Source organism: Pseudophryne corroboree, chromosome 5 (genome assembly GCF_028390025.1).
Source record: "Pseudophryne corroboree isolate aPseCor3 chromosome 5, aPseCor3.hap2, whole genome shotgun sequence".
NCBI lineage: Eukaryota > Metazoa > Chordata > Amphibia > Anura > Myobatrachidae > Pseudophryne > Pseudophryne corroboree.
The window spans coordinates 674658510-674679220 of NC_086448.1; the positions used below are offsets into that span (position 1 = coordinate 674658510).

The 20711-nt window shown below is 47.9% G+C and overlaps 1 protein-coding gene across 2 annotated transcripts in view; it reads right to left on the reverse strand.

Annotated features, from left to right (window-relative positions):
* LOC134928241 (epidermal retinol dehydrogenase 2-like) overlaps nucleotides 1-20711 on the reverse strand; it is a 150735-nt gene that overhangs the window by 30640 nt on the left and 99384 nt on the right. For both annotated transcript variants that reach the window (XM_063923751.1, XM_063923752.1), the window contains exon 4: nucleotides 17603-17702. In XM_063923751.1, coding sequence (XP_063779821.1) covers nucleotides 17603-17702 — 100 coding nt within the window. The remainder of the gene's footprint in view (nucleotides 1-17602; nucleotides 17703-20711) is intronic.

Below are 20711 nucleotides of genomic sequence, written 5' to 3' on the forward strand. Positions count from 1 at the left end.
CGCAGGAGACAGGGCACAAAAAGTAAAGCTTTAGGATCAGGTGGTGTGCACTGGCTCCTCCCCCTATGACCCTCCTCCAAGCCTCAGTTAGGTACTGTGCCCGGACGAGCGTACACAATAAGGAAGGATTTATGAATCCCGGGTAAGACTCATACCAGCCACACCAATCACACTGTACAACCTGTGATCTGAACCCAGTTAACAGTATGATAACAGCGGAGCCTCTGAAAAGATGGCTCACAACAATAATAACCCGATTTTTGTAACTATGTACAAGTAATGCAGATAATCCGCACTTGGGATGGGCGCCCAGCATCCACTACGGACTCCGAGAAATAGAATTATCGGTAAGTAAATTCTTATTTTCTCTATCGTCCTAGTGGATGCTGGGGTTCCTGAAAGGACCATGGGGATTATACCAAAGCTCCCAAACGGGCGGGAGAGTGCGGATGACTCTGCAGCACCGAATGAGAGAACTCCAGGTCCTCCTTAGCCAGGGTATCAAATTTGTAGGATTTTACAAACGTGTTTGCCCCTGACTAAATAGCCGCTCGGCAAAGTTGTAAAGCCGAGACCCCTCGGGCAGCCGCCCAAGATGAGCCCACCTTCCTTGTGAAATGGGCATTTACATATTTTGGCTGTGGCAGGCCTGCCACAGAATGTGCAAGCTGAATTGTATTACACATCCAACTAGCAAAAGTCTGCTTAAAAGCAAGAGCACCCAGTTTGTTGGGTGCATACAGGATAACAGCAAGTCAGTTTTCCTGACTCCAGCCGTCCTGGAACCTATATTTTCAGGGCCCTGACCACATCTAGCAACTTGGAGTCCTCCAAGTCCCTAGTAGGCGCAAGACACCACAATAAACTGGTTCAGGTGAAACACTGACACCACCTTAGGGAGAGAACTGGGGACGAGTCCGCAGCTCTGCCCTGTCCGAATGGACAAACAGATATGGGCTTTTTTGAGAAAAAAAAAAAAAAAAAACCACCAATTTGACACTCGCCTGGTCCAGGCCAGGTCCAAGAGCATGTTCACTTTTCATGTGAGATGCTTCAAATCCACAGATTTGACTGGTTTTAAACCAATGTGTTTTGAGGAATCCCAGAACTACGTTGAGATCCCACAGTGCCACTGGAGGCACAAAAGGGGGTTGTATATGCAATACTCCCTTGACAAACTTCTGGACTTCAGGAACTGAAGCCAATTCTTTCTGGAAGAAAAATCGACAGGGCCGAAATTTGAACCTTAATGGACCCCAATTTGAGGCCCATAGACACTCCTGTTTGCAAGAAATGCAGGAATCGACCGAGTTGAAATTTCTTTGTGGGGCCTTCCTGGCCTCACACCACGCAACATCTTTTCGCCACATGTGGTGATAATGTTGTGCGGTCACCTCCTTTCTGGCTTTGACCAGGGTAGGAATGACCTCTTCCTGAATGCCTTTTCCCTTAGGATCCGGCGTTCCACCGCCATGCCGTCAAACGCAGCTGCGGTAAGTCTTGGAACAGACATGGTACTTGCTGAAACAAGTCCCTTCTTAGCGGCAGAGGCCATAAGTCCTCTGTGAGCATCTCTTGAAGTTCCGGGTACCAAGTCCTTCTTGGCCAATCCGGAGCCATGAGTATAGTTCTTACTCCTCTACGTCTTATAATTCTCAGTACCTTAGGTATGAAAAGCAGAGGATGGAACACATACACCGACTGGTACACCCACGGTGTTACCAGAACGTCCACAGCTATTACCTGAGGGTCTCTTAACCTGGCGCAATACCTGTCCCGTTTTTTGTTCAGACGGGACGCCATCATGTCCACCTTTGGTAATTCCCAACGGTTTACAATTATGTGGAAAACTTCCCCATGAAGTTCCCACTCTGCCGGGTGGAGGTCGTGCTATCACATGATCTTCCGCCCAGCGAAAAGTCCTTGCAGTTTTTGCCACTGCCCTCCTGCTTCTTGTGCCGCCCTGTCTATTTACGTGGGCGACTGCCGTGATGTTTTATCCCACTGGATCAATACCGGCTGACCTTGAAGCAGAGGTCTTGCTAAGCTTAGAGCATTATAAATTTACCCTTAGCTATAATTATGTGGAGAAAAATCTCCAGACTTGATCACACTCCCTGGAAATTTTTTTTCCTTGTGTGACTGCACCCCAGCCTCTCGGGCTGGCCTCCGTGGTCACCAACATCCAAAACTGAATGCCGAATCTGCGGCCCTCTAGAAGATGAGCACTCTGTAACCACCACAGGAGAGACACCCTTGTCCTTGGATATAGGGTTATCCGCTGATGCATCTGAAGATGCGATCCGGACCATTTGTCCAGCAGATCCCACTGAAAAGTTCTTGCATGAAATCTGCCGACTGGAATTGCTTCGAAGGAAGTCACCATTTTTTTTACCATGGCCCTTGTGCAATGATGCACTGATTTTAGGAGGTTCCTGACTAGCTCGGATAACTCCCTGGCTTTCTCTTCCGGGAGAAACACCTTTTTCTGGACTGTGTCCAGAATCATCCCTAAGCACAGGAGACTTGTTGTCGGGATCAGCTGCGATTTTGGAATATTTAGAATCCACCCCTGCTGTTGTAACAGTATCCGAGATAGTGCTACTCCGACCTCCAACTGTTCCCTGGACTTTGCCCTTATCAGGAGATCGTCCAAGTAAGGGATAATTAAGACGCCTTTTCTTCGAAGAAGAACCATCATTTCGGCCATTACCTTGGTAAAGACCCGGGGTGCCGTAGACAATCCAAACGGCAGCGTCTGAAACTGATAGTGACAGTTCTGTACCACGAACCTGAGGTACCCTTAGTGATAAGGGCAAATTTGGGACATGGAGGTAAGCATCCCTGATGTCTCGGGACACCAGATAGTCCCCTTCTTCCCGGTTCGTTATCACTGCTCTGAGTGACTCCATCTTGATTTGAACCTTTGTAAGTGTTCAAATTTTTTTAGATTTAGAATAGGTCTCACCTAGCCTTCTGGCTTCAGTACCACAATATAGTGTGGAATAATACCCCTTTTCTTGTTGTAGGAGGGGTAATTTAATTATCACCTGCTGGGAATACAGCTCGTGAATTTTTTCCCATACTGCCTCCTTGTCGGAGGGAGACCTTGGTAAAGCAGACTTCAGGAGCCTGCGCAGGGGAAACGTCTCGACATTCCAAACTGTACCCCTGGGATACTACTTGTAGGATCCAGGGGTCCTGTACGGTCTCAGCGTCATGCTGAGAGCTTGTCAGAAGCGGTGGAACGCTTCTGTTCCTGGGAATGGGCTGCCTGCTGCAGTCTTCTTCCCTTTCCTCTATCCCTGGGCAGATATGACTCTTATAGGGACGAAAGGACTGAAGCTGAAAAGACGGTGTCTTTTTCTGCAGAGATGTGACTTAGGGTAAAAACGGTGGATTTTCCAGCAGTTGCCGTGGCCACCAGGTCCGATGGACCGACCCCAAATAACTCCTCTTCCTTTATACGGCAATACACCTTTGTGCCGTTTGGAATCTGCATCACCTGACCACTGTCGTGTCCATAAACATCTTCTGGCAGATATGGACATCGCACTTACTCTTGATGCCAGAGTGCAAATATCCCTCTGTGCATCTCGCATATATAGAAATACATCCTTTAAATGCTCTATAGTCAATAAAATACTGTCCCTGTCAAGGGTATCAATATTTTTAGTCAGGGAATCCGACCAAGCCACCCCAGCTCTGCACATCCAGGCTGAGGCGATCGCTGGTCGCAGTATAACACCAGTATGTGTGTATATACTTTTTATGATATTTTTCCAGCCTCCTGTCAGCTGGCTCCTTGAGGACGGCCCTATCTATAGACGGTACCGCCACTTGTTCTGATAAGCGTGTGAGCGCCTTATCCACCCTAAGGGGAGTTTTCTGGCGGGAAAGGGTATACCGCCTATATTTTCTATCGGGGGGAACCCACGCATCATCACACACTTCATTTAATTTATCCGATTCAGGAAAAACTACGGTAGTTTTTTCACATCCCACATAATACCCTCTTTTGTGGTACTTGTAGTATCAGAAATATGTAACACCTCCTTCATTGCCCTTAACGTGTGGCCCTAATAAGGAATACGTTTGTTTATTCACCGTCGACACTGGATTCAGTGTCCCTGTCTGTGTCTGTGTCGACCGACTAAAGTAAACGGGCGTTTTAAAACCCCTGACGGTGTTTTTGAGACGTCTGGACCGGTACTAATTGTTTGTCGGCCGTCTCATGTCGTCAACCGACCTTGGCGCGTGTTGACATTATCACGTAATTCCCTAATAAGCCATCCATTCCGGTGTCGACTCCCTAGAGAGTGACATCACCATTACAGGCAATTGCTCCGCCTCCTCACCAACATCGTCCTCATACATGTCGACACACACGTACCGACACACAGCACACACACAGGGAATGCTCTGATAGAGGACAGGACCCACTAGCCCTTTGGAGAGACAGAGGGAGAGTTTGCCAGCACACACCAAAAACGCTATAATTATATAGGGACCACCTTATATAAGTGTTTTCCCTTATAGCATCTTTTTTATATATTTCTAACGCCAAATTAGTGCCCCCCCTCTCTGTTTTAACCCTGTTTCTGTAGTGCAGTGCAGGGGAGAGCCTGGGAGCCTTCCCTCCAGCCTTTCTGTGAGGGAAAATGGCGCTGTGTGCTGAGGAGATAGGCCCCGCCCCTTTTTCGGCGGCCTCGTCTCCCGCTCTTAACGGATTCTGGCAGGGGTTAAATATCTCCATATAGCCCCCGGAGGCTATATGTGAGGTATTTTTAGCCAAAAAAGGTTTTCATTTGCCTCCCAGGGCGCCCCCCTCCCAGCGCCCTGCACCCTCAGTGACTGCCGTGTGAAGTGTGCTGAGAGGAAAATGGCGCACAGCTGCAGTGCTGTGCGCTACCTTAAGAAGACTGAGGAGTCTTCTGCCGCCGATTCTGGACCTCTTCTCGTTTCAGCATCTGCAAGGGGGCCGGCGGCGAGGCTCCGGTGACCATCCAGGCTGTACCTGTGATCGTCCCTCTGGAGCTAATGTCCAGTAGCCAAGAAGCCAATCCATCCTGCACGCAGGTGAGTTCACTTCTTCTCCCCTAAGTCCCTCGTTGCAGTGATCCTGTTGCCAGCAGGACTCACTGTAAAATAAAAAACCTAAGCTAAACTTTTCTAAGCAGCTCTTTAGGAGAGCCACCTAGATTGCACCCTTCTCGGCCGGGCACAAAAATCTAACTGAGGCTTGGAGGAGGGTCATAGGGGGAGGAGCCAGTGCACACCACCTGATCCTAAAGCTTTACTTTTTGTGCCCTGTCTCCTGCGGAGCCGCTATTCCCCATGGTCCTTTCAGGAACCCCAGCATCCACTAGGACGATAGAGAAATATGCACAACAATAATGATTACATGCCCATTATCTAAAATAGTGCTATATTTCCCTCTATATAGTACTAAAACACTGTGTCCCCCCTCGTTTGCACTGTATACATTGCTTTGGCGGGGACATGGAGAAAATGGCGCGGAATCTTGTTGTGAGGACTAAGCCCCGCCCCTTCTTGGCATGCTTCAGCCCCGCTATTAATATACCTTTTTATGCTGGCTGGGGTCCGTATACAGTGCCTACGCACTGTATACATGTTTTGCCACACTCAAAGAGGTATATATTGCTGCCCAGGGTGCCCCCCCGCGCCCTGCACCCTTGCAAAGCCGTTGGTATGTGGGAGCAATGGCGCGCAGCGCAACCGCTGCTTTATACTGGCGGGGGTATTGTACACGGTGCCCGGGCACCGAATATGCATTCTCTTGCCAGCGGTTTTGACCCTCAGTAACTTGCTGCCCAGGCACGCCTTGCACCCGGTGAGTGCCGTTGGTGTGTGGGAGCATGGAGCGCAGCGCGACCGCTGCGCTGTAGCTCCGTTACTGAAGTCTTCTGCTGTCACTGAAGTCTTCTGTTGTTCTAATACTCACCCGGCTTCTTTCTTCTGGCTTCTGTGAGGGGGGTGACGGCGCGGCTACGGGAACGAGCAGCTAGGCGAACCAAGTGATCGAACCCTCTGGAGCTAATGGTGTCCAGTAGCCTAAGAAGCAGAGCCTTTAACTCACAGAAGTAGGTCTGACTTTGCTCCCCTCAGTCCCACGAAGCAGAGAGCCTGTAGCCAGCAGGTCTTTCTGAAAATAAAAAACCTAACAATAAAGTCTTTTAGAGAAACTCAGTAGAGCTCCCCTAGTGTGTGTCCAGTCACTCCTGGGCACAGAATCTAACTGAGGTCTGGAGGAGGGGCATAGAGGGAGGAGCCGGTTCACACCCATTCAAAGTCTTATAGTGTGCCCATGTCTCCTGCGGATCCCGTCTATACCCCATGGTCCTTACGGAGTCCCCAGCATCCTCTAGGACGTATGAGAAATTATATTAAGGAATTCCAGATCGAATGATCACAAATATAACATGCAGCACACTTATGGAACAAAGGCCGTTTTGTGACTCCCCTAAATATCATTGTGAACTCAATTATGGTCAGATAACGAGATTTATGGTAAGAAATTACCATTGTTAAATCTCTTTCTGCGAGTTACACTGGGCTCCACAGGGAATGACATTTGGGGTGTAGAGTAGGATCTTGATCCGAGGCACCAACAGGCTTAAAGCTTTGACTGTTCCCAGAATGCCTAGCGCCGCCTCCTCTATAACCCCGCCTCCGTGCACAGGAGCTTAGTTTTTGTTAACCAGCCCAATGCAGTAACAGGTAAAAGAGACGACAACTGTTAGTAGCCACAAACACCACACACTCACGACAGGAGACGGTGTCAGCGGCTAATGCCATACCAACCCAAAGAAGCTAAGTGCGTCAGGGTAGGAGCCCTGTGGAACCCCAGTGTACCTCGCAGAAAGAGATTTAACAACGGTAAGTTCTTACCATAAATCTCGTTTTCTGCTGCGGAGTACACTGGGCTCCACAGGGAATGACATTGGGGATGTCCTAAAGCAGTTCCTTATGGGAGGGGACGCACTGTAACGGGCACAAGAACCCGGCTTACAAAGGAAGCATCCTGGTAGGCGTAGAACCTTACGAACGTGTTCACTGAGGACCATGTAGCCGCCTTGCACAATGTTCAAGGGTCGCACCACGGCGGGCCGCCCAAGAAGGTCCAACCGACCGAGTAGAATGGGCCTTTATGGTAGCAGGAGCTGGAAGGCCAGCCTGTACATAAGCATGTGCAATCACCATTCTAATCCATCTGGCCAGGGTCTGCTTGTGAGCAGGCCAGCCACGTTTGTGAAAACCAAACAGAACAAAGAGAGAATCCGACTTCCTGATGGAGGCAGTTCTCTTCACGTAGATACGGAGAGCCCGTACCACATCCAAAGACCGTTCTTTGGCAGACAAATCAGGAGAGGCAAAGGCCGGAACCACGATCTCCTGATTAAGGTGAAAAGACGACACCACCTTTGGTAAATATCCAGGGTGTGTTCTAAGAACCGCCAAATCACGGTGAAAAATCAGATATGGTGACCTACAAGACAAGGCACCCAAATCCAACACCCGTCTAGCAGAGGCAACAGCCAGCTGAAACAACACCTTAAGAGAAAGCCACTTAAGGTCTGCAGATTCAAGAGGCTCGAAAGGAGAGCCTTGCAACGCCTCCAAAACCACCGACAAGTCCCAAGGAGCCACTGGTGGGACATAAGGAGGTTGAATCCGCAACACACCCTGAGTGAATGTATGCACATCAGGTAAGGTCGCAATTTTTCTCTGAAACCAAACCGACAAAGGCAGAAATATGAACCCTGATGGAGGCCAGACGAAGGCCCAAGTCCAGGCTGTCACAATCCGGGTAACTGGTCATCATTACTTACCGTTCAAGTGTCTCCTGAGGCTGGCCCAGCGTTCCAGGGTGGGATCCTATCCACATTGCCAGCGTGTAGTGTGCTGATCTCTCCACTTCATATCATCTCACTGTGATCCCGCTGCGCTATTACAACAGCTTCACAAGTTTAACACTAAGCATGGCGCCTCCTGTCCTCCACGGCCTCTGCCGCTATTACCACTGCTTCCTATGTGTAATGCTCAGAATGGCGTCTTCAGCCTTCCGCGGCCATTACCATTATTTCATATGTTTAACAGTCCAGAATGGTGCTTTCAGCTCCCTGCGGCTTCTGTCGTCATTGTCATGTGTGTGATGTTCAGTCTGGCGTCTCCTGCTCTCCGCGGCCTCCGCCACCATTACTGTTGTCCCCACATGGAATTACCAAACACACTTTCCTCCAAAGGCTAACATGGGCGCAGCCATGTTTTTCCAGTCATATGTGGTTACTACATCCTATCCGCTGCGCTCTGGACTATGCTTAATTAAGTCATCCAATCCCTGCTTCCCAGGTATAAATATCCTGTTCCTGGGCTGGAAAGAGGTCAGTGCTTTGGTTGTCAAACCCTGTGTTACCTGTCTCCTCTGTTGTGGTTATTCAGCTATTGTTCCAGCTCCTGAGTTCAGCTCCATTAGAGACCCGCACCAGCTACCATCTGGCGGTGCAGCCTGACTTTGCAAGTGTACCAGCATTGTATCCAGCAATTGGCAGTGATCCAGTACCAGCTTCTAGCTTCCAGCGGTGTTTCATATTGCCAGTCAGCATCGGTGTCCTAACATCGATCTCAAGTCACCATCGGTGCCCTATCACCGATCTCAAGTCACCATTGGTGTCTCATCACCAATTTCAAGTCACCATCAGTGCCTCTCATCAGTTTCAAGTCACCATCGGTGTCTCTCATCGATCTCAAGTCACCATCGGTGCCTTTCATCAAAACTCAATACACCATCGGTTTCCTAACACCAATCTCAAGTCATCATTGTTGTTCTGTTGTCCACCTCCAGCTTCACCAGTGTTTCTGCAATAGACTTTCCATTACACTGGTGTCAAATCATTACTCAACCATTTACAAGTATTCAACCTGTTTGGCATTGCACCAGTATCTACAGTTTACGTTGTATCATTACCTAACACTGCTGAGCATCAATAAAACTCTTTAACTTTTTATAAAGTTGTCTTGGTCACGCCTTTGGGCATTTGTTCCAGAAGTAGTCTGCATGTCTAAGAACCCAATACAGCCTGCCAAGTTCTCCTACACTTCAGCCCCTACAACTGAGGCTTCCTCTGGTCAGCCTCAGCCCTCAGTTGTGACACAGGACTTGTTGTAGAAAGACCAAAAGTTTGGCAGTACTAAACTTGTAAGTGTCATGAAGGTCTGAGAACCAATGCCGTCTGGGCCACGCTGGAGCGATCAGAAGTAGGATTGCTCCTTCTTGCTTGAACTTCCTTATAACTCTGGGCAGGAGTGACACCGGAGGGAACGCGTATGGCAGCCGAAAGTTCCATGGAATTGCCAGTGGGTCCACGAATGCTGCTTGATGATCCGTTGTCCTTGCTCTGAAGACTGGAACCTTGTGATTGTGTCGAGACGCCATCCGGTCCACATCTGGAATACCCCACTTGTCCACGAGGAGTTGAAACATGTCGGATGGAGGCTCCACTCTCCGGCGTGTACGTCCTGACGACTGAGAAAGTCCGCTTCCCAGTTTAGGACCCCCGGAATTAACACTGCCGATATGGCTGGCAGATGGCGTTCTGCCCACTGAAGAATCCGTGATACTTCCCTCATTGCCATGCGGCTTTGAGTGCCGCCTTGATTTATGTACGCCACCGTGGTGGCGTTATCCGACTGTACTTGAACAGGTCTGTTCTGTATCAAACGCTGGGCCAAGTTCAAGGAGTTGAACACCGCCCGCAATTCCAGAATGTTTATCGGGAGGAGAGACTCCTCCTTGGTCCACCGACTCTGAAGGGAGTGTTGCTCCAACACCGCGCCCCAACCCCTCAGACTGGCATCCGTCGAGAGAAGGACCCAGTTGGAGATCCAGAAGGGACGACCCTTGCTCAATCGTTGGTCCTGAAGCCACCAGCTTAGTGACAGGCGGACCTCCGGAGATAATGAGATCATATGAGACCTGATCAGGTGAGGCAGGCCATCCCACTTGGCAAGAATCAGCCTCTGGAGAGGGCAGGAATTGGAATTGTACTCCACCATGTTGAAAGCCGACACCATGAGACCTAGCACTTGCATTGCCGAATGTATCAACACTTGCGGACGAGATAGGAAGCATCGAATCCTGTCCTGAAGCTTTAGGACTTTCTCCTGAGAGAAGAACAACCGTTGGTTGTGAGTGTCCAACAACGCTCCCAGGTGCACCATGCTCTGAGCAGAGACCAGGGAGGATTTCTTCCAGTTTATGAGCCACCCGTGGGCTTGCAGAAACCGGATAGTCAGATCTAGATGACGTAGGAGAATCTCTGGGGAATTTGCCAGGATCAACAAGTCGTCCAAGTACGGTAGGATCCTGACCCCTTGACGGCAGAGTACAGCCGTCATTACCGCCATAACTTTGGTGAAGAATCGCGGAGCCGTGGTCAAACCAAAAGGTAACGCCAAAACTGGTAATGGGAGGTTGCCAACTGCAAACCTCAGGTACTGCTGATGCAACACTGCAATGGGAATATGCAGGTAAGCATCCTGTATGTCCAGTGAGACCATATAGTCCCCAGACTTCAAGGCCAGAACAATAGAGCGAAGAGTTTCCATATGAAACTTGAAGTCCTTCACAAACTTGTTCAAGGACTTGAATGGGCCGGGAAGACCCATTTGGTTTCGGGACTAGGAACAGCGGTGAATAGAACCCCTTGCCTCTCTGAGCCAGAGGCACCTGTACTACCACTCCTGTGTCCAGGAGGGACTGTACCACCGAATGAAGAGTCTTTGCCTTCACCTGATCCGAAGGGACGTCTGTCAGGCAAAATCGATGAGGGGGGACGATTCTTGAAGGATACGGCGTAACCTCGAGTGATGACTTCCCGTACCCAGGCATCGGAAGTGGTCTTCAACCATTCCTGGGTAAATCCTAGAAGTCGGCTCCCTACCCTGGGATACCCCAGAGGGAGGCCCGCCCCGTCATGCGGCAGGCTCGTCAGTTTTGGAAGCAGGCTGACAGGCAGCCCAGGCCCGTTTGGGTTTATTGGGTTTGGAAGTGCGAACCAGTTTTGAGTACGCCTGACCTTTTGCTTTCCCTGAAGGACAAAAGGAGCGAAAGGAAGTACTCAGCCTTCGGCACCAAAGAAGCAGTACTAGGAAAACATGCTGTTTTAGCAGACGCTAAGTCAGCCACTATCTTGTCAAGGTTTTCTCCAAAAAGAATGCCTCCTTTGAAGGGGAGTACCTCCAGGGTTTTCTTAGAGTCCATGTCCACAGATCAGGACCATAACCAGAGAATTTGGCGAGCCAAAATGGACGTAGTAGAAACCTTAGCCGCCAGAATACCGGCATCATAAGCCGCCTCTTTAATGTAATAAGATGCTGTAACAATATACGACAGGCATTGTCTAGCATGATCAGAAGCATTGGAAGGCAACTCCGCCTCCAGCTCCTGAGCCCACGCTTCCACAGCTTCTGCAGCCCATGTTGCTGCAATAGTGGGCCTATGCACCGCACCGTTTAGGGTGTAGATTGCATTCAAACAACCCTCCACACGCTTGTCCGTCGGCTCTTTCAAGGACGTGACAGTAGTTACAGGTAGAGCAGAGGATACTACCAGCTGCGCCACTTGCGAATCCACTGGCGGGGGTGTTTCCCAATTTTTACTAAGCTCCGCAGCGAGGGGGTAGCGAGCCAGCATCTTCTTGTGAGGCGTGAACTGCTTTCCTGGATTTTCCCAGGACTCCGGACATATGTCAACTAAATCGTCAGAGTGAGGTAAAACTTATTAACCACCTTCTGACATTTAAACCTGTCCGGTTTCTTAGGGGCAGTGTCAGGCTCCTGTTCATCATCAACCTGAAGAATGAGCATGATAGCCTCTAACAAATCAGGAACATCCACCTGCGAAACAACTTCCCCATCAGAAGCATCAGGATCAGAATCTGTGGGGTCCATATAAGCGCTATCCTCATCAGACGAGGAGTCTGGGATGTGGACGGATTATGAGGAAGTGATTGCCCGCTTAGAGGACCCCTTGGTCTTAGGCGGGCGAGGGTTAGACTTTTGAGTTGTCAATGATTGGTTCAATTGCTGTAACTGATTGGACAGTCTAATACAATACAAGAGAGGTGTAACTTGCGCCCTATAGCTGCTTTGTATTAAACTCCCAAAGATCACCACTCTTCAAAACACATATACAATACAACAAATTGGAGTTATACACAAGCGCTACAACATGAATAGGTCAAAGCTTCAGTGGACTATCTTAGTTTTCAGGTAAGTGTCTCCTTGTCCAAGTTCGCACCTGTGGACTAACCTCCTCTCATTGGGGGGCAAACATCAAAAGGTTTCTTTAACACCACCACAGATTTTTTCAATTTCCAGGGATTGTTCTCTCCCTCAGTGTGGTTGCTCACCTTACTACAGGTCCCTATATGCCTTGAAAGGTATCTTTTCCTCTGAACTTCTTATGTCATTCACAACATTGGGGATCACTCTCTCCCTCCAAAAGGACGCTCACCTTTAACATGGGCCCTATATTCCTTGAAAGGTTTCTTTCCCAGTATCCTTCCACCGGCCTCTTCCGTGGAGTTGTATTGACTTTTCCTCACGATTAGTAATTCACCTCAGTAAAGAAGTCCATTCCAAAGAACATTTAAAAAATGTATTCCACAAAAATCTCCATAATTGGATAGCAGCATACAACAGTAAAACAATGAATAAAAGACTGAATAAAAAAATACCCAAATAGGCGAATTGGGGAATCTTCTATATTATGTTAGAAACCATTAAGATCTAAATAAGATGAATGGAAAGTGGTTACCATCAGTATACATTTTTAAGTGCAAAATTACTCTTTTTCTCTGATTGGTTAGAGAGGGGAGGGGAAAGGCTCAGTGGGGTTTAAAAGGCCGACTGGGTTAGTCCTGTGATATGCCCTGAGGAAGGATTTTGATCCGAAACGCGTTGGCACCAGTGTTTTTAGCCCTACAGCGGTAAGGTTTTCTTGCACTTTACAACCCATTTTTTGGAACCTTAGGCCGGAGAGTATTATCTAGATTTTTGTGGAGGAATTTCTCCAAACGGTTTCCAAGGGGAGTGCTTAGAGGAAAAACCCAGTCCGCCTATTTGGGTATTTTTTTATTCAGTCTTTTATTCATTGTTTTAATGTTGTATGCTGCTATCCAATTATGGAGATTTTTGTGGAATAAATTTTTTAAATGTTCTTTGGAATGGACTTCTTTACTGAGGTGAATTACTAATCGTGAGGAAAAGTCAATACAACTCCACGGAAGAGGCCGGTGGAAGGATACTGGGAAAGAAACCTTTCAAGGAATATAGGGCCCATGTTAAAGGTGAGCGTCCTTTTGGAGGAAGAGAGTGATCCCCAATGTTGTGAATGACATAAGAAGTTCAGAGGAAAAGATACCTTTCAAGGCATATAGGGACCTGTAGTAAGGTGAGCAACCACACTGAGGGAGAGAACAATCCCTGGAAATTGAAAAAATCTGTGGTGGTGTTAAAGAAACCTTTTGATGTTTGCCCCCCAATGAGAGGAGGTTAGTCCACAGGTGCGAACTTGGACAAGGAGACACTTACCTGAAAACTAAGATAGTCCACTGAAGCTTTGACCTATTCATGTTGTAGCGCTTGTGTATAACTCCAATTTGTTGTATTGATTGGACAGTCGATCTGCCCATGGCGGATTAACCGCGGGGACCATAAGCGGTTGTACCGACACAGGAGGTCCCATAGGGGGCTATAGTCTAGTTACCAGCGTATTCAATAGCGTGGAGAAGGTAGCCCAAAATGGGTCATTTTGCACCCCCGTTGCTACAGTCCCACTGGGGGGCAAGGAACCCCCAGAACCTGAACCCTCAGCTGCTATGTTATCCTCAAATGTATCTGCAGCGTCAATACCATGCAGTGTGGGATCAGCCCCAGCTCCGTTGCCCTTTGTAGCTGACATAATCAAAAGCTCAATGCAAGGCAACACAGTACAATATCAGCAGCGCAACACCTGACAAGAACTCCTTGTGCAGTGTATCAGCACAAACACACTGAGTATATCCTGTGAACTGCCTATATTATGATAAACCTGACACACTTAGCCCCCTCAGGTTATAGAATATAGGGATAGCAATCTGAGTGAGAGACACGAAATGGAGTTCACACAGCAGCTATATGCACACACACAGTTTGTACAATGCAGAAATTATGACATGCAATAAAGCTGCACTGGACTAGCAATAGAGTAGTACTATGTATAGCTATACACTGAATAGATATAACAATGCACAGTAAAGACTGGATGTATATCACAGGGTACTTGTACTAAATAACCCTGACTAAATGCACTTTTCTTGACTAACACTGTCAGCAGACACGTAGAATTCTTAAGTGTCCTGTAAAATGCACAGCGCTGACAGGCAGGCGGCTTTACAGAGGAGGATTTGCCCAAACAGTCCCAGGATCAGCTCTGCTTGCTATAATGGCGTCTAAAAGCTGACAGGGAGTGAGAGAGAGAGAGAGATGCAGCTCCGGGGTGGGAACATTTACTCTAAATGGCACCCTGGGGCTGGGGGAGGGGCTACAGGTCAAAGCCTTATCCCCCTGCTGGACTTCACCACCGGGTACTGGGGGCTTAGTAAAACGGTTTTATAAGAGAAAACCGACCTGTGCCCATGCCCTGGTGGTCTAGTGGGGTCCCTGTACTACCACAGTGTCCACGCCAGCGCCCACCTCCCACGCGGAATCGCGATTAACAGCGGGTCCCCCTTACCTCCTCCCTGTAGTGCGGCCACGCGATCCGGGAGAGCATCGGTCGTGTGTATGACTAACAATGAAGAAAACTGGAGCATCCGCTGTAGGTACCCGGCAACCAGGGCGCGGGAGTGTACAGCGCCGCTGGGGGAGGTGATGGAGCTGCAGCAGGAGATGTCTGACTCACATCTAACACAGTCAGTGTCTCTGCTGCAGCCCTTGAAGTCTTCATAATACTTTAAAAGCTTCTTTCAGGGCTGCTAGAGCAGCACCCCTGTTAAGTGCCTGCATACTGCATGGCACCAACTACAAAACTAAGCTCCTGTGCACGGAGGCGGGGTTATAGAGGAGGCGGCGCTAGGCATTCTGGGAACAGTCAAAGCTTTGAGCCTGTTGGTGCCTCAGATCAAGATCCTACTCTACACCCCCAATGTCATTCCCTGTGGAGCCCAGTGTACCCCGCAGCAGAAAAAACTATTAATAAAAACAAGGCCCGTCATCGTTCCGGAATGATTTCAAATTGAAACGTTTAATTCTATTATTAGAGCTGAGGGACGAGTCTGTCCGGAGCCGCCAGGAGGTTCCCGCTGCCCCCCGCACCTGTACATCTTACAAGTACGGCCGCAACGATAGTGCACGAATACCTGACTTCCACACGCAGAGGAGGTACGGGACGCCGTCCTCTGCAACTATATGAATCTAATTACTAAAGACAGATTTTTAAAGCCCACACAGTCCGGTCAGGACTAGAGACATTTCCACTGGAAAATCTATATTTGACTTTTAAAGCAACACAGCCAGATTTAATCATTACATATATATATTTTGTCACGATCCGGGTATCTGGACGCCATTTCTTACCTATCAGATGCCTCCTAAGGCTGGCTCAGCGCTCCAGGACCGGATCCCATCTGTTATCCTGATGTGCACATTCCCGCATCCTCTCCTGTCTCTCTGGACGCAGTCACAGTAACGCCTTATACATCTGGCATGGCGTCTCCCGCGGCCTCCGCCGCCGTCCCTGAGCTTCTGCATTCAGAGTGGCGATTACGTCAGCCGCGGCCTCCGCTGTGTCCGCGTGGTCGGATGTGCATCTGTCAGCCTGGCGTCTCCTGTCTCCGGTGGCCGGCGCCGCCATTACTGTTTTCCAGACCACATGGATTACAATCCAAACTTCCCTCCAAGTGTCTGCATGGGCGCAGCCATCTCGGATTCTGTCAGCTGATCATTCCTACCAATCCGTTGTCAGTATTATTAATTTGCATAATTGCCTAGCCAACGCCTTCCTTGCTGCAGGCATAAATAGGTTGTGCCTGAGCAAGGAAGGCGTCAGTGCTTTGGTTGTCAAACCTAGTTTCAGTTTGTCTCTCTTCTGTGAATGTCTTTCAGGTTCCAGCTCCTGTCTCCAGACTTCTGCTATAGAGACCCGCACCAGCATTCCATCTGCGGTGTAGCCTGACTCTCCGATCCATACTGGACTCACCTGTTTCCAGCTACAACATCACCTGCTTCCAGCTCAGCTTCCAGCAGTGTACAGCTTCTCTTAAAGGGCCGGTGTCCTTTCTGCAGTTTACCACTCTCCACCGGTATTATTATTTCTCCGCTCTCAAATTCTACATTTCATTTACATTGCATCGCTCTCAAGCTTTATTTATTATTTAACTGGTTCCAGCCAGTATCCACTCCGTGCCAACACCTGTCTGGTTCTAACCAGTACCCACAGCAGCATTTTATCTACAGCAGTCCAGCTTTCCCTGGAACACCAGCTGGTACGACCCTGGGCTTTCCTCATTGCTACAGTTGAGCCTGGTAAGGACTTTCCAACTTGCAGATAATAAGAACTGACTCATACCACCAGAGCTCTGTGGCCCCTGCCACCCTGTAGTACCCAGGAACTGTATTATTATTTCTCTGCTGATTTTTAGGTTACCTTTTACTGCTACTGTGATGCATGGAGTTTGTCATAAATAAATATCATTGACTTTTACTCAAGTTGTCGTGGTCACGCCTTCGAGCGGTTTCTCTTCATGTTACTTACATGTCCAGGGGTCTGATACAACCTCCCAGGTTCCGGTACATGTCAGCCCCTACAACTGAGGCTGCCTTCCGTCAGCTCAGGCCCTCAGTTGTGACATATTTTTTCCAGCCCATTGGCCTTTGTGTCAGAACACACACGCCAAGAACCTAAAGGATTTAATCACCAATTTGAGTGATTAAAGGACTGAGTTAAAAAGGTGCTCCCCATGGAGCACACATTGTGATTACCACCTTTTTCATGTTCCACAATATTATCTGCACTGTTTCATTATATTGAGTGTCATAATTGATACATGTGAAAGTAAAACACACCTTTATATAAGTATCCATTTGCATTATTTCACGAGTACTCAAACTGTAGGGGATGAGCGCAGTCAGGTGAAAACCAGATATCCATATTGAACCAAAGGGCAAGGACACCCTTTTGACTAGCAGCACATCCCATACAGTAAAACCACCCCAGTGCGCAGATTACATCCCTTTTTGTTCAATTATTAGAACTGCACGGAACAGGTTAGTGCTTTCTCTTCATCATTACATAAGTCAACAATCAAGTGAATAAATAAAACGTTCCTGAAACAAGTGTCGGCCTTGGTTCTCGCTAGAAGCATTGGTGTCCTGCCAAAGCTCAATCGTGTGATACAGAACTTATCATAGGCATATTGACTCATCTATATATTGTTTGCTAATGACTTGAAGGATTCTTCTAAAATTATTTGGTTTTAAATAAAAAAAGATATCTGATTATTGAACAGTCTGAATTGCCTTATAGTAAATCCCTCACCTGCAAGTCCATTTACTCCAATAAGCCCAGCAGAACTCGCAATGCTCACAAGATGCCCGTGATTGGAAGCCATCATAGCAGGAAGGAAAGCTTTATAGGTCTATAATGAAAGAAACATACAAAGGTCATACAAGGTTTAGACTGCTGTACAAGATGTGTCCATGAGCTAAGTGCTTTCTATACGTACAAGGCTGCACTCATATACACATATATTCACATTTCCATATTCATTTCTAATACAGTATATTATAAAGTTCAGTTATATACAGTACATAAATAATACAAATGCATATATGTACTGTATGAGCAAGCAGACATGTACTGCAAGCAATACATTGCACATTGGCTTTAATTAGTCTTGACTACACTAGACTGCTTAATCTGGAGGGACATTTATTATGGGTTTAACCCTATTATTGCTTTTTGTTAACCATTATGTCATGAAGTGTGGTTTATTTAAAAATATTACCAATATTTGGATATACTCTCCGGGGACTCTTTGGGGGTGAATTCAGTTGTGTTCTCGTGTCCGATCTCCTGTCTAAAGTGATGGGAGATTGCGGGGCGATATTCAACTGATACCCCCTTATCACGCCCATAACAGTTGGGTTTAGCTGCGTAAAGCGATAAAACCTGACTAAATGAAGGGACGCGATGCGAAAAAGTCCCATTTGGGCGCCCAAACGGGTCACTTTTCGTGCATTTCAGTTCGCCACCAACGGGGCTAGCGAGCTGAAATTAAAGTTCTCACGCCCATCAGCAGAAACATTTGAATAGCTGCTGGTGGGCACACGCGGGTGCAGGGACCAGCGATAAGAATTGAATCCAGCCATTTGCCCCAAATTAATTAAGCCTTGAAAAGTGATGAAGTGGAGACGGATAAAAAGTGGTAAATGACCAGCCAATCAGCTTCCTAACTAAAATGTAACAAGCTGTGTTTGAAAAAATGACAGATAGAAGCTGGTTGGCTGGTCATTCATCACTCTAGTCTTTATCCGTCCCCACTTCAACACTTTTTAAGGCTTAATACGTTTGTTCCATTGTATCTTAGCATTCCTCCCGGCAGTAGTTGCCATGGGGCTGCAACACAGTCCAAAATTCAAATAGGGGAGCCACGCCAACTTCCAGTGAGTTCTGATAGGCAGTGTTGGGGTGGCAGTTGGCATGGTTCCCCTATTTGAATTTTAGACTGTGCTGCAGCCCCACCTTTGGGGCCACCACTGTGAGTCCCGATTAGGATTACAAAATTAAATTATTGCACACTTTAAAGATTCCTCTTCAGTATATTTTAAAGGGCATCTCCAAGCAAATGCTTATTTTACCATTTACTATTTTGTGCATAAGGAGTACTGTAGCTATGTAAAATCTTGTAGTTGTCTCCACTAGCATCCAGGCTTTTCTTCAAAACAGTGAGCCGTCACGGTTGACAGATGTTGCTGTTATTATACAGGTGCACCTGCACAGTAGCCTCCGTCTTATTTGCTGTGGCTTCAGACTAGACAGGATTTGTGAAATAAGCCCCGTAAAGAAAAGAATGGCACTTAAAGTCATGTGGTTTGTAATTCAATGTTATTGTTAAATAATTTAGTATGTACTGTATGTATTTGTACTCAATAACTCCCCCCCCCTCCCAAAAAAAACAAAAAAAAAACAACAACCATGATCACCTTACTGAAGTGTATTTGTATTAGTAATATTTCAATATTAGTAGTAGCCAGTGGAATGGTGGAGCACTTCAATAATGATGGTAGCCCATAAGAGAACTTGGTTTTTGTAAGGCCGCTATGCAGACACCAGTCATGGTGGAGATAAGCAGGACTGCTGCAGGACACAGGAGCACATTAAAACAAACTTAGGGCCGGATTCAATTAGGCTCGATACTAACTGCTCAAGGAATAGGGCTTGTAGCCTCAGACATTCACTCTCGGAGCTGTTCAATTGAAAGACATTTTCCTTGTGCAGTAAATCCGCGGCAATCCATTGATTCCGAAAAAAGCGCCCTGTGCTATGGATGATAGATTTAGGGGAGGGGACGGGCTCTCCAGGGCATTAGGCCCAGTGGTGCCGAGAGAGGGGGGGGGGGGGGGTAGAAGGTACAAATGACCTGGGCCAAGGTCTCATGGAGGGGCCAAGTGAGGGCCCATTTCCACACCTCCTGTGATTAGGCCATGCCCCCTGAAAAGTACTTTGACCCAGACAGGCTCGATGATGTCCTGGCTTGGAGGCATGCCGTGCTCCTGTGAGTGGGTGCTTCTCATGTGCTAGACACGCCCTTAAAGAGGTGTGGCCATGACCCCAGCATGCTGTGGTCACACCACTTCCAGGGGAGGCAGGGGGGCCAAGGAAGTTAGTGTACGTAGGCCCAGGATTTCTCTTGGTAGCCCTGATTGGGCCCCATCTCCAACATGGCAAAATGCCACGATTTGTGGGTCTATGTGGAGGGGGCGTAGTTAAATAGCAATTTCCTCATTTTATCTCCATATCCTTCTTGCTCATTGGGAAGCAGATGGGATGCGGGAGATCTGCTTACTCTTCCAGGGGTGCGGGGGACTTCGCAAAAAATCAGGAGTCTCCCGCAACTTCCGGGAGAGTAGGGAAGCATGACAGCCACAATAAGGGCTGAAACCCTACTTACTGCAGATCTACGTTTGAGCCTCTGGGGTGGGTGAACAGAAATAAGATTTTACACTTACCGGTAAATCTATTTCTCGTAGTCCGTAGAGGATGCTGGGACTCCGTAAGGACCATGGGGAATAGACGGGCTCCGCAGGAGACATGGGCACTTTAAGAAAGACTTTAGACTATGGGTGTGCCCTGGCTCCTTCCTCTATGCCCCTCCTCCATACCTCAGTTAGAGAAACTGTGCCCCCGAGGAGATGGACAGTACGAGGAAAGGATTTTTGTTAATCCAAGGGCAAGATTCATACCAGCCACACCAATCACACCGTATAACTTGTGATAAACTACCCAGTTAACAGTATGAACAAACAACATAGTCTCGGTCCAAACCGATGAACTATAATATAACCCTTATGTAAGCAATAACTATATACAAGTCTTGCAGAAGAAGTCCGCACTTGGGACGGGCGCCCAGCATCCTCTACGGACT